The 13,732-nt window shown below is 38.6% G+C and overlaps 2 protein-coding genes across 2 annotated transcripts; both read right to left on the bottom strand.

The window, feature by feature from the left end:
* Window positions 1–5,233: 5,233 nt before the first annotated feature.
* Window positions 5,234–5,908, bottom strand: LOC145786011 (uncharacterized). Its single transcript, XM_082597702.1, has 2 exons — window positions 5,546–5,908; window positions 5,234–5,423 (listed from the first exon to the last, which is right to left on the bottom strand). Exons 1-2 carry the CDS (start codon window positions 5,823–5,825, stop codon window positions 5,305–5,307), a joined length of 399 nt encoding a protein of 132 aa, XP_082453828.1. The 5' UTR covers window positions 5,826–5,908; the 3' UTR covers window positions 5,234–5,304.
* Window positions 5,909–8,356: 2,448 nt separating this feature from the next.
* LOC145788325 (zinc finger SWIM domain-containing protein 1-like) lies at window positions 8,357–13,516 on the bottom strand. Its single transcript, XM_082600102.1, has 7 exons — window positions 13,453–13,516; window positions 12,610–12,710; window positions 11,943–12,038; window positions 11,828–11,885; window positions 9,186–10,553; window positions 8,749–8,919; window positions 8,357–8,364 (listed from the first exon to the last, which is right to left on the bottom strand). The coding sequence occupies exons 1-7, from the start codon at window positions 13,514–13,516 to the stop codon at window positions 8,357–8,359; spliced, it is 1,866 nt and encodes a 621-aa protein (XP_082456228.1).
* Window positions 13,517–13,732: the final 216 nt, after the last annotated feature.

The following is a 13,732-nucleotide window of genomic DNA, read 5'->3' as shown; positions in this document are numbered from 1 at the left end:
CGTCTTAAACCATTAAGGTTTTGCCACCTTTTCCTTTTGTTAGTTTTGTTACTGTATTTCTTTTTCTCAATATCATTTCTTTTGCATTCTGACAAAGAAAAATAAATTGAATTGAATTGAATTGTTACGCCTTCCCATTGCTTTAGACTACAGTTTTTTCATGGAACGTCATTTTTCATAAGGTACTTTTCATGGAGTGGCCGCTTTTAGCGAGCGCCGAATTAGTGTTGTGGGCAATACCAGTGATTTTACATCAAGGCTACTGTGCAACAAACTTTACTCAGTCGAATTTTGTTAGGGCTGCACTATAGTTTAATTTTAGGCTTCTGACAATAACATAATGTTAAATAATAGGTTGAAAATAGCCTAACATGTGGATAGCACCTTACCCATGATGGTACAAAACTATATTACTAATTAGCCAAGCACCTTAGGCGGTGAGATAGCTCAGTGGTAGAGCTCAACGCACATAAAATCGAAGGAACATCCCATCTAAAACTCTTGTGATGTCCGTTTAAACTACTGCGCGAGTGTCTGTAGTGAAGCGTGACGGCCGACACGTAAAACGGAGCAAAAAGAGGAGTTTTCCACTCATTGTGTTTAGGGTTGCCAGATTGGGCGCTTTTACGCCCAATTGGGCTACTTTTGATTTCTCCAGGCGCCAAAAATTCGCGTTGGGCGCGCTTTTTTGGATGGCGCCCAATTGGGCTACTTTTTTTTAAAGTATAATATAACCTTTTTATGTAAAAATTGTGTCATGTTTAAGATTTTTACCTAATTCGTAGTTATTTCATTGAGGAGGAGCATTTTTGGAGGCCTCGGTCAGGCAGGGTTACCAATTTGGTAGGCTATAAAAATGCCAATTTTCAAAAATGTGCATGTTTAGGCTTTAATGTCTGGCAATCCTGGCAACTTAAGTGATCCTTGTTATTATCATGAAAATGCAGTGAGTGGACATCAGTTCAGATTTGTTTTTATTTATGACCATCGCAACGAAAAACAATGTACGGTATGTCAACATAGCAGGGGTCTAGAAAAAGGTAGAAACGACAAAACACGGACGCTATAACGTGCATGATGCCAAAGCAGGACAATCAGTTATGGCATGGTCGCAACACTTTAATAAAGTTTTTACAAAATGTAGAAAGATGAGAAAAAAATGGTTAGTGAAGCCATTTTTTGTGTTTAGGTACCGGTACCTGTTTGTAGCTATTTTAACAAACAGTTGATTGATTAAATCTTTATCCTCGCCTAGGAAAGCTTCTTGAATAGCTTAATCCTGCCAGTTTCGCATACTTGTAGAGGCTTTAAATTACTGACGCAGGCCCGGTCACCGAGATTGACAGAGTGAAGTTGTCGATTGTTGAAGTGTTGTCGCCGGGGAATTATCCCATCCATTAGGTGCCACTGAATGGAGAGCAGTCCTGAAAATGAGTTGCTCAAGCGCACACCCCGAGAGTCAAACCAGCGCCGCTTGATCTTGAAGCTTCTTCGTTCTTGAAGTCACGCGCTATGCGCTAACCAAGTATCATCTGAGCTATCGGGTGAATGCATGGTTGCCAATCTGTTTGAAAGATGTGAAGAACTGGAAAAACACTTAAAATTTGGGATTGATGATCAAGCGCTTCGGAATAATTTTGTATATTAGCTTATCTCTTTGCTTGGGCTCCATTTTGGGCTCTATTTTAGAACACCCCCAAAAATTGGGCTACTTTTGGGCTACTTTTTGCATAAGCTTGGGCTCTTTTTTATATTACCCTCTGGCAACCCTAAGTGTTATATCTCGTTGCTGGGATGGTGCAAGGCAAACGAACAAAAGGACGACAAAAAATGAAATATTTTGACAATATCAAGCAAATTAGAGCAATAAAAAGCATGCCGGAAACACTTATAAAAACAAAAGATAGAACAAAATGGAGGCAGTTCATAAGGGAGATCACAGCTGATCAAACATGATCAATCTGTTGAAGAAGAAGAATAACAAATTCACATTAGAAAATAATATCTCAAATTCGAATGAGACAAGGAACCAACAAAAAGACCACTGGAGGTCGGCAAAGTACACAAACAAAATTAGGTATTTTGGTTGTCACTTGTGATTGTAATTAGGGTTGCCAGATTGGGCGCTTTTACGCCCAATTGGGCTACTTTTGATTTCTCCAGGCGCCAAAAATTCGCGTTGGGCGCGCTTTTTTGGCTGGCGCCCAATTGGGCTACTTTTAAAAAAAAAATATTATAACTTTTTATATAAAAATTGCATCATGTTTAGGATTTTTACCTGATTCGTAGTTATTTCATTGAGGAGCAACGTTTTTGGAGGCCTCAGTCTGGCAGGGTTACCAATTTGGTATGACAATGCCAATTTTCAAAAATGTGAATGTTTAGGCTTTAATATCTGGCAACTTAAGTGATTCAGGTTTCCTTGAAAATGCAGTCGACAATCGACATCACTTCAGTTGAGTTTGTTTTTATTTCTGAGCTTCACAACGAAAAACAATATACAGCATGTCAAACGTAGCAGGGGTCCAGAAAAAGGTAGAAGCGACAAAACACGGTCGCAAAACGTGCATGATGCCAAATCAGGACAATCAGTTTAATATATGGCATACAGTAGTCGCAACACCTTAATAAAGTTTTTACAAATTTAGAAAGGTGAGAAAAAAAGGCTAGTGAATTTTTTTTTGACAATTTATATGAGTAAAAAAAAACAAACAAGACAAATAAAATAGTTGCTATGTTGATCCACCTTGGTGGGTTATCAAAACTGTTGATGGTCTTGAGGTGAACACTCTTGATACGTTACGATAGCTCATCACGAAAAGCAATTAAACTGTTTTTGTTTTATTTTTTGCTATTTGTTTTTTGGGTTTTGTGGCCGTGCTAACTACTGATACAGGCTTTCCAGATTGGCCCTTTTTAGAGGTAGTTGGCTCACAAAAAAATTGTTTGGCCCCTTGTTTTCAATATTTGGCTCTTTTTGGAAGCAGTTGGCACATACTTTCAAACTAGCTATTTAAATAGATGTCTTTCGGAAATTGAGACTGAAAAGTGTTATTGCGATTTTTTAGACAGTGTTTAGCTGATAATGTTTATGCCAATGGCCAATGCCAAAGATTCGAGTGGAAACACTGTAAAATATGAAGATTTGGAATTGTTTTGTAGATTGTGTTGTTGTAATGTTGTAACGTTTTTGAAGTTGTTAACGTTATTATGTTTTATTAGCAACTATATTAACATTATTGAACAATTTGGCTTTTTTTTACCCAGTTTGGCTCTTTTTCTCAAAAGCTGTCTGACAACCCTGTACTGATATATAGCCTACTACATAATTTTTCATTCAGGCACGTTTTAAACCTTTCAAGGTTTTGCCACCTTTTCCCGTTCGTTAACGTGCTGGTAGGTTTATATCGACTTTTGTAGTTAGTATCTTTTTCGTCCCGGACGCGTTAATGACAAAACATAACATGAATGAATAAACCATTTTTTCTATTTGGCTGTGGCTATTCTTACAACATATTGTAAAAATAGCCTCAGAGGCTATTCTTACAAGCACCACTCAAGCATTACGTTTGACATCAATATGCGCTCATGCGTGATCTGGAACTGGTATACAAGTCGCCACCCTGGTTAAAAAGGCGATGACGTCACACAGGAGGAATCCACCATAAAATGGTGGAAAAGTGGGGTGAAATTAGTCAACCATGACAAAAAAAAGCATGCAAGAGTCCGCTTTTACCTAATAGCTATGTAACACAGGCCCGAAAAACACCACATATCTCCTTAGAAAAGAGTTAAACTTGACCAAGTTTAACTATTTATCCGAAGAATACTTCTAAAGATACCAGCATTTAATCAATAATATATCTTTGTCGTTTCTGCTTCGATTTTTACAATTGAACCATTGCTGGAAAGCGCAAGCTATCGTTTATCCAAATGAAGGTCAGCCAGACTCTAAAAGTTAAAAATATTTCTTAGGTAGAGTTGAACTTGACCGACTTTAACCATTTATCCCAAAAATACTTGTAAAGATACCAGCATTTAATAAACGCTAATCTAAAGAACATATCTCTGTCTATTGACAAGCAAAAGTTAAGGTTGATAGCTTTTTCACAAAGCGAGCAACCGGGCTTCAAACACAAGCAAATAGCGCCCGATGACTCGTTGCATTTCCGAATCGAAGCAAGTATACAAGTCTCCCCGGTCTGCGATCATTATATGTCTTTATTAAATTAGTTGTAAGTTGCTTGTTTCTGCTTCGATTTTAACAATTGAACCATTGCTGGAAAGCACAAGCTATCGTCTATCCAAATTAAGGTCAGCCAGACTCTAAAAGTTAAAAATATTTCTTATGTAAAGAGTTGAACTTGACCGACTTTAACCATTTATCCCACAAATATTTTTAAAGATAACAGCATTTAATAAACGCTAATCTAAACAACATATCTCTGTCTATTGACAAGCAAAAGTTGAGGTTGATAGCTTTTTCACAAAGCGAGCAACCGGACTTCAAACACAAGCAAATAGCGCCAGATGACTCGTTGCATTTCCGAAAAGCTAGGCTATTTACAAAAAGTGAATACCGCACATGTTAAACAAAAACTGTACATATTTTGAGCACAGCACAGTAACTGTTAGGCCAGATCATCACCCATGTGTCCCTCCTCTCCTTGCCTAGATGAGACCTGCCATTTGTCCTCGCAACCCTTTTTGTTTCCCGACCAAACTGAGAAGTTTAGAGTTTCGTTATTTGTTGGATGCAAATAGACGCATGCTTACATTTTTGACCACTTTAAAACACTAAACCAGTTTCTGCTCGACATAGCCTACAGTGTTCAATTTTTGTCCCAGGAATCAACTCTTCAAGCAATACTTTCCCTACTTTGTGTGCACTAACATCCTAATTTATATGCCATTGTTAACAATTGCGATATTCGTGAATTCATTTGAGGCTTTGGGTACCGGAATTAATATACTTATTTGAACTAGCAAATTCAATCCACAACACTTTCCACTAGGCTGTTACTTAACACTAAGCACGCATATGCGCTGCGATTTGTGGCCGTGTTAGCAACTGAAAAAAAGCCTTGGTGTGAAGATCACAGAATTGTTCAAAATGTGAGCTCAGTAGCCTATTACTGTGCTTGCAACTGCATGGTGCTATCAACGTGCAAAACAACTCGGCTCCAGGTCCCCTGCGGTCACAGACACGCATATTATCCCTGAATAGGGGGGTATCGCGTTTGCCATTCGCTCATTGTCGCCTGGTTTGATTGCAAACAAGTCTGTTCTATGTAGTTGCTTTCCTCATTGCGTCCAGTATGTCAGCACAATTGCTTTATCATCGCGAACGCCATTGTCACTTTTCCTCATCCACCTTTCCCAGGCTTGTTCGCGATGAAAGGCACAGAGTAACACGTAGCAATCTGCGGAACAAGTCGTGGGCACTGAGTGGTAAAGTACAGTAGCAACTTAACAGTGACGACACAAATGCATGAGCAATGGAGACAGCACACAAGCAACGAAAATGTTAATGCAATTCACTAACTTGAAAAAACGCTTTCGATGGCCTTGATTTCCGCCTCACATTTATCGGTCATGAAAAACGAAGGGTTCCAGTTTTCTGACCACCCTTTTACAACAGAAAGTGCTTCTGCTATGTCCGAAGCTTGTTCATTTTGGATAATAAACGTAGCAACAACCTGGTAACCAACATTCGTTCTGACGCAAAGAAAAAATAGAGGAAGGGAATACTCGGACGTCTTGTAAGTTGCATCCAAGAGGCAAATGCCTTGGCCGCAACGATGCAACAATCGTATTATCTTCATCTAAGATGAGTTACAATCAACTAAATTTTCATCTTATGATAGTAGCCTACAGAAATAATATACGGTACTGTACGTAACATTGAAAACCACCAAGCCTACTACGTGAATATGGTAAAAAATAAATTGTCTCAAAAAGATTGGTTGTGAGCCAAACCCTGCCTTTGGTTACCGCTGGACATCATGTCACTTGGTCCAATCAATAACACCACATAGGCGTATGGATTTGGCACACTAGATGGAAAAAATACAAAAGAGGTCAGTGAAGTAGGCTAGGCTACTTTGAATCAACAAAGCTTTTACACCTGAAAACTGAGTGTCTTTAAGAAACGAGATGAAAAGTTGATGAAACAGAACACATTTACATATGTTTATAGCATTTTTTGCAGTTAGTAAACCGTTTCCTCTTTTATGATGCCTAACCTCCACTTTGGTGAAAACACTGTGCTTTGCAGAAACCTTTTCAGAATCTTTGTCAACAAAGAAAAGGCTTATTATTGTAGTATGAATATCAACACTTAGTACACTAGTGAATTACAATGACAGGATGTTAAAAATCAACATTAACATGGCACCGTATGCTCGTTTCTGAACAACAACAAGCTTCGTTCCTGCTTTTGCTTCGTACTCTTCAATGGATCTCATGGCATCTTCAACTGAAGCCAACCACTTTCAACAATAAACAATTGATTTTTTACTGTTATAAACTTATGGATCTTCATCACCCATTTTTTGCCATAAGAAATCAAAGCATTTATGCCATAGCCTAAGATTACAGTGAAGAAATGTAAATACTACACACATGCAACAAATCTGGATTTAGCGAGTTTAAGGTAGCTGATAGTTTGAAGCTCCAGTTTTTCTTCTTTCCTTCTACTATAAGTACTTCACCACATTTAGGTTTGTTTTATTCTGATGACAGCTCCTGATGAGTCAGTCAAAAAAAAAACTGCAGCTTCGAGCTACCTTTTACTTGCTATTTTCAAGTTCTGTACCACCATTTGCTATGAAAGAGTTCAACATACGTATACTAATTGTGTTAAGTTGGAAACAGTAAAATAGTTGAATATTGATGAACTGTTGAAGGTCTTGTTGGACCGTAGTATATTGCAGCAACTACATTACAAACCTGTACTAGTCCATGACTTTCAGCCAGCTCTCCCAAAGAATGTTAAATGTCCTAAATGCATCAGAACTTTTAATGCCATTAGTCATTCGTCATTAGTCATTCAAGAACACATCGTTAGCGTTTTATGTGAGGACCATTGAAGAAACGATTTTTATCAAATGTTACAAGTTTCAAGCATAACGCGTCAAGGCCAATAAGTCTTTTCGTAGTTCACGGTTTACATAACCTTGGTTTAATTGACAAAGCGAGATTGCAGTATCACCTGAACATTCAATGTCACTTCTCCATAAGGTTGCATTTCCTGCAGAACCAAGACTTCGTTTTTGGCGGCATTGTTCTACCAAGACATCTCAGATGGTGCCAATCCAGACACGAGTCGCACATGATGCTGTCGCCTGCATCAAGATCTAAATAACAGGAGATGCACAACCAGCGGCCTTTATTTCGCAAAGTGGTCAGTAGGTTCTCCATCAACGTCCCACCGTCAAAAGAAAAATGTCTTCGCACAGAAGCAATGGCAATGTTTTCATCTAAACACTTCATTGGAATTCTTTCGGGCAACGTTTCAATTTCATTTTCTTCGATCAGTCGATCGCTGAATGGACGCAAGACCTCTTCTACTACCTCAGAATCGACAAACCAACTGAGTATTGCTGAAAAATATGACCATGGGTGACTTTGTTTGATGTAGCCTACGTACGCTTTGACGTAGCCTATCGGCTACTTAGGCAGACCCACAGAAGTCAAAGTGTAGTTTTTTAAACTAACGTAGGCTATAACAAAAATGAAGTCACACAAACATAAATGCAACAAACCTGCTTCTTTCTGAAAAGACGACTTCAGTCTGAATGGAATTGGTCCGCTCTTTTTTTGTCTCTTGCGTGGTAACCCAATGACTGTCAATCCAGCTCCTTTTGGCCTGCCACGTTTCATCATCTTCGGTGGAAATTTAATTGATCCTGCATCATCTGTTAATAAACACAACGAAAATCGAATATAGGCTACAACGTAGAAAACATCACTATTTCAACGTTTTTATTAAAAAATTAATAAACATAATGCATTATGCAATGCAAGAAAAAACAACTAATCAGAAATGAATGTTTCAGAAACAGCACATAATTGTAAAAGACTGAATAGAACTGGACGGTGTCTGCATCATAATCGCACTGGTATCAACGGTCGACAAGACGTCACCGGGTGTGTGCTGTGAACTACTACTTGAGACTGTAGGAAGTGCAATTCCAGGATCATTGCTGGAAGATGTTGCAGCAGCACTTCCAGTATCAGTGCCTGAAAAGGATCACCTCTGAGCAATGAAGAAACAATAGAAGCGTCGCACGAGTCTTTACTGGACAATTATTGGATGTGTTGCACTGTTGCAATGGGGGCCAAACTGACGAGGTTACGGTCCTGGGCGGAACATAATGTCGTATAATCGTAAATACGTGCACTGGCAGTAGATATTGTGATATACCGTATTTTGAGTCGGAAGCGAGCACTTGAGGTGTCAACAAATCTACATTAACCTTTTGAAAACAAGATTTTGTTGCAGCCAAAACATGCTTCTGGCGTGGTTACCGAATGCCAACCAATCCAGTATCTATCAAAATCTGCTAGGTGTTTCTCGATGATTATTTGCACAATGCTGCATCACCTGCCAATAAACTCATTACTTATCAAATAATGCAGACCGTGCTATAATCTTAAGAAACATGAAACGTAGTGTAAGCGCAGCATGCAATGCAAGAAAAAAAAAACAACTAATCAGAAATGAAGCTTTCAGAAACAGCATACTTCTAAAAGACTGAACAGAACTGGACGGAGTCTGCATCATAATCGCACTGGTATCAACGGTCGACAAGACGTCACCGGGTGTGTGCTGTAAAGTACTGTTTGAGACCGTAGGAAATACAATTCCAGGATCATTGCTGGAAGATGTTGCAGCAGCACTTCCAGTATCAGTGCCTGAAAAGGATCATGCAGTTGTTCACAAAAGCAGAATTACTGAGCATCTGCAACCTTGTATAATCGTAAATTAGTGCGCAACTGCGCATGCAGTACATATTAGCCCACATATTGGATAGCTCAACGCCATAAAAATCATTGCTCAAAAAAAAATTGACTGCAAAATCACGACGCAAGTTGCAGTAACTAACCCATATCTCTTCAGATATTTGAAAAAGTAGGCTAGTTTTTCTGATTTAGTAAATAGTGCTAGCATATAGGCCTACCTTTCTGAGTTTGACCCAAAAAGTTCACAACTTGGAATTTCTTTCCTTCCTGCAAGAACTCTGCAATTTGTCGTAAATTATCCAGGTTGTATTGGAATTCATCCATTCCTTGTTCAGATATCATTAACGCAATCTTCTGGGAAATATCTTGAACACGGCGATACTTTTGCTGTTCTGATAAAACACATCTTCTTTGAGGCTTGTTAAGAATCTCAACAGCTGGTAATGTGGATGCAGGACCGTTGTCCAGTGAGTTTCTTGTCAGGCGATGGGATTTAAGAAAATATTGCATTGTCCACCGTTCTGAACAAAGATTGGGATTGTACTCTGACATATGGAGCTGCCTTCTAACTGCCAAGACATGCCTACAAGGTAGCAGCATTGATGATGTGAATCCACAAGGACATGCTGTTGTTGTGACTGCCAATTCCCCATGGACACGAGATTTTACTATGGCAGAATCATTCAAAATCTCTGACATGACAACCTTTTCCGCTAACTTGAATTGTTGTTGCACATGAATATATGCAAATGGTGTCAGTAGCTGTTGGTATTGTCTCTCCGCCACACTTGAAATCGCATCAATTGGAACCTTAAGGAAAGCATTTGACGCTTTGTGGTCACGTTCGGTGGAAAGAGATTGGATACATGCCATCAGATCTTTAAAAAACATGGTCATTCCTGAGTATCTTGTTATGACACTTTTCAACTTTCCATTGATGGATTCCAGTCGATTATTAGTTCTGTTCAAAAAATTAGCTTTCAAGTTGCTCAGTCCATCCACCCATTGATGTCGAATAGCATGCCAGTTATCGTTATAATATGTTGTGACAGCAATTGGGACTGTGTCAACGAATTGGTTATACAGTAAATTATAAGCTGACTCATTTTTGGCATTTGCCAGTTTTCCTAAAATTTCCAGTGATACCTGCCTTTGGGCTGAAGAAATGCCTAATTTTTCCATGGAAACTTCTCTACGAAAAGTGCGAAGGGTATGAAAATAGCAAATTAAAATTTCTGCAGTAGGCAGCATTTTCATCATGGCATCCCGCTCTGTCATGTCTTTGTCAGCCATTACAACCTCCACTTTATCCCAAGCTGGATTGTGGAGTTTAAACTGAGTTAACAGCTTGCTGATGGTCAGTTTGTCTTCAGTGGCTACAAGCCACAGACACACAATTTCACTCTGACCTAAGCCATCAACATTCAGCATCACATATAATGGCATTCTCAAGTCATTAAGTTTGTAGGTTGCATCAATCAGCAGCATTTCGGGATATGCCGCAAAGGTTTCCCGCATGTCTTTCGTTTGAAAGTATATCGCCTGCAATTGTTTGTCATCATCTGCAAACACATCTACTGCAGCACCTAAAATGAAAATAAACTGAGGATTAGTATACCCTACAAAGCAAGAATCTTGACAATCCTGGGCCAGACTAAAATAGCGCAAAACAATTAGGCCTATTAGGCACTCCATCAGATTTAAAAGCAAAAACATCAACTTTTAGTGAAATTTGTTTTCTATTCTATGTTATTTTAATTATTGGCCAGAGGAAGGATGTTTAGGCCTTTGGTAATATTTACATCATATAATCAATGTTCCAACTGAGCGGTTGTATACCACTCTCACCCCATTCTCTAAAAGATTGATCCCACATTGCAATGCTTAGGGTCCGTTAAAAGGATCCATTAGGAGTAAACTTTTACGTAGATTTCAAATTTAGCAATGTTTTCTATTTCTATCCACTCAAAGTAGAATTGTTTCAAGATATTGAAGACCTTTGATTGAATTCCTTGATCCCGCTTTCAATCTTACAATCCCCATAGCGCCTTATGTTGCAACAAAAATCTTTGGAGCATGAGTTTGGGAAAGTAGAATGAATTCTTGTGAAGAAAATGAAGCAAAAAATACTCTCAATTGACCCTTTATAGCTCAATGTTGCAAATTTTCCACACGTTGTAGGGTACTGCTAATGTTCTGTGTTGGTTATACTAGACAAACGTTTTCTGAATAGAAAAACGTCTGAAAATTAGATATTTTTCTTGTGTAGCCTACTATGATGTGCGTACTGGTAATCCGCAGTTTGCTGCAGTAGACGGAGTCTATTGACCGGTAAACCAGGCGGTCAACACTTTAAATTGAACTGGCAATGGTGAGATTGAACCCACGTCATCGAAATAATTCATCTGCAGTCTAAACCATTACGGCAAGAGGTCAATCGCGAATTGCTTAATTGACATTATATCTGAAATGGTTCAAGAAGAATGCTCACAATATCATGTGACACTCAATCTGCAGCAGCGACCTGTAGATTGCAAATACGCCTACGGTGTTGACCAATGTTACAGGCAACCTGGTGGCCTATTCTTGCATTGCTGCAGTACTACAATGATGCAAACAATTAGATTTTAAATTAGATTTTTCCAAGGTCATGACCCTGACCACAGCTTGCACACACACATCCGGCTCTAGGCCGGAGTCACATCACCTCCAGTACGGAGCCAGAATTTGACCGGAACCGGAGCTCATTCTATCACTACTTATCATACTGCACATAGAAATTAGAAAGTCATCTCTACTATTTAGCATGAACATATCTTGTACTGTATAACAGACAAAAAAGTTTTGTCTGTCGACTAACCTTTTTCTTTGTTCATTTCATTAATAAGTTCATCATAGGTGTTTTCATACAAAGGTCTCTGTTTTGCGGCAATATTAACTGTTTTTCCTGTAGAAGCTGCAATGTGCTTTTGTACCAACTTTTTATTTGCTTTGGTGGCAAGCATTTCTCCGATCACACTGCTTTCTGTTTCATTTAATCTTCGTTGTTTAGGCATCAAATTAAATGCATTCTGAAAAATAATTTATATGCACATAATCAAGAAAACGACATATCTTTTGACAGGTGTCCAACCCACAGAGATGGGCAAGATCACCAGGTTTGGTGAATCGGCGGCTTGAATATGACCAGTTTCGCACAAACTGGTCATATTCAGCATGTGCGTAGTCATGCGCGCAAAGTGAAATGACCACTTTACCGTGTCTTACGATGAAGTCAAGATCAGAAAAACTGTCTTGCAACATTCTTAACGTGTTTTAGTACAGTAGCAAACAATATTTGAACTTCAAGTGTCATAATCAAAATGCAATTATACACGAAAAGTAATTTTTTGGATAGAGGGGGTTTTGGACGGAAATTTCAATTTTTTTTACTAGTGGTCTTAGAATGTACTGTTGTATCCTAAAACCTGGGTTAAAATTGAATTTGAAAAAAAAGCCGATTAACCCCCCCCCCCCCCCCTAATGTTATTGCTCTTTTTTATCCTTCACATAATTTCTGATGAAAGCCTCCTTATCATATACAGGGCTAGTGTGACCATAGCTCAAAGGCTATGACTACTACAAAGGGTTATTTCCACTTACTTCATTGAAATCATGATTATGATCATTGACATTACTAATCTCAGTGATGTATAGCGCTTTTCCATCTGACGTTGCATTTACTTTGATTCCAAATGGACAACCTTTGATAAAAGTACTGAAAAACAACAAAGATGAGGTGACATAGGCCGTGTTGAATCACCCATAAGTACACCTGAATTAGCCATAACTCACGTTAAAGTAGCCTACCTGCAAGTCATGTCAAATTGCCCATAAGTTGCATCCAATTACCTACAAGCCCACCTGAATTACCCATAAAGTCACGTTGAATTACCACAAGTTCAGCCGAGCATTCTCATAAATCTAGTCGATTTACCCATAAGTGACGTCAAATTGCCAAAAAGCTGCGTTGAAGTACCCATAAGGCATGTCTTTATGGATAATTTCATGAGACTTACGGGTAATTCGACGAATTGTGCTGATGAACAATTCGACGTAACATATGGGTAAATTGACAAAACTAATGGGTAATTCAATGCAACTTAGGAATAATTCTGGGCATGACAATTCAATGGAAATTACAATAGACAGCATGCGGGAATGGTTCAGCAGAATATATGCATTTTGCTAAGTTCTAAGCATTCATAAGGAATGTAGGCAATTTGCACTTATGCAAAACTCAATCTATTAGCAAAACTTATTACAATAGACAGCATGCGGGAATGGTTCAGCAGAATATATGCATTTTGCTAAGTTCTTAGCATTCATAAGGAATGTAGGCAATTTGCACTTATGCAAAACTCAATCTATTAGCAAAACTTATGCATATAGGCTACATGAGTAGCTCAACCTATGGGCACCAAGGACAAAACCATCATTACTTACCTTTGATTTGGTCTTTTTCCTTGACTACATGATTTGGGTGTTCTTCCTCCATGCACACAAGCATACTGTATTGTACGATACTTCAACTGTTCATTCCAGGTTTTTGTGGATGTAAGTGCTAGACGTCGTTTTGCGCGTTCAATTGTTATGGAATTTCTCACATAAACATTGACAAAGTTTTCTTTTTCCCATTGCTTAATAGCCGAAGAAAGTGTCTCAAAACTGTAATATAATGCTCCCTTCGTAATCATGATGACGATGGATTCATTGACGTGTAGTT

This window comes from Aplidium turbinatum, chromosome 2, assembly GCF_918807975.1.
Source record: "Aplidium turbinatum chromosome 2, kaAplTurb1.1, whole genome shotgun sequence".
NCBI classification, from domain to species: Eukaryota; Metazoa; Chordata; class Ascidiacea; order Aplousobranchia; family Polyclinidae; genus Aplidium; species Aplidium turbinatum.
This window is presented reverse-complemented; position numbering and strand designations above follow the sequence as displayed.

What these genes read in the sequence shown, in the direction of transcription:
- LOC145786011 (XM_082597702.1), bottom strand. Translation starts at nt 5,825, where the DNA reads ATGAAGATAATACGATTGTTGCATCGTTGCGGCCAAGGCATTTGCCTC. An exon ending in CATCGAAAGCGTTTTTTCAA is followed by an intron (nt 5,424 to 5,545) that starts GTTAGTGAATTG and finishes CTTGTTCCGCAG; the next exon opens with ATTGCTACGTGTTACTCTGT.
- LOC145788325 (XM_082600102.1), bottom strand. Translation starts at nt 13,516, where the DNA reads ATGCTTGTGTGCATGGAGGAAGAACACCCAAATCATGTAGTCAAGGAA. An exon ending in ATAATCATGATTTCAATGAA is followed by an intron (nt 12,039 to 12,609) that starts GTAAGTGGAAAT and finishes ATTATTTTTCAG; the next exon opens with AATGCATTTAATTTGATGCC. An exon ending in CCAAAGCAAATAAAAAGTTG is followed by an intron (nt 11,886 to 11,942) that starts GTACAAAAGCAC and finishes GCCGCAAAACAG; the next exon opens with AGACCTTTGTATGAAAACAC.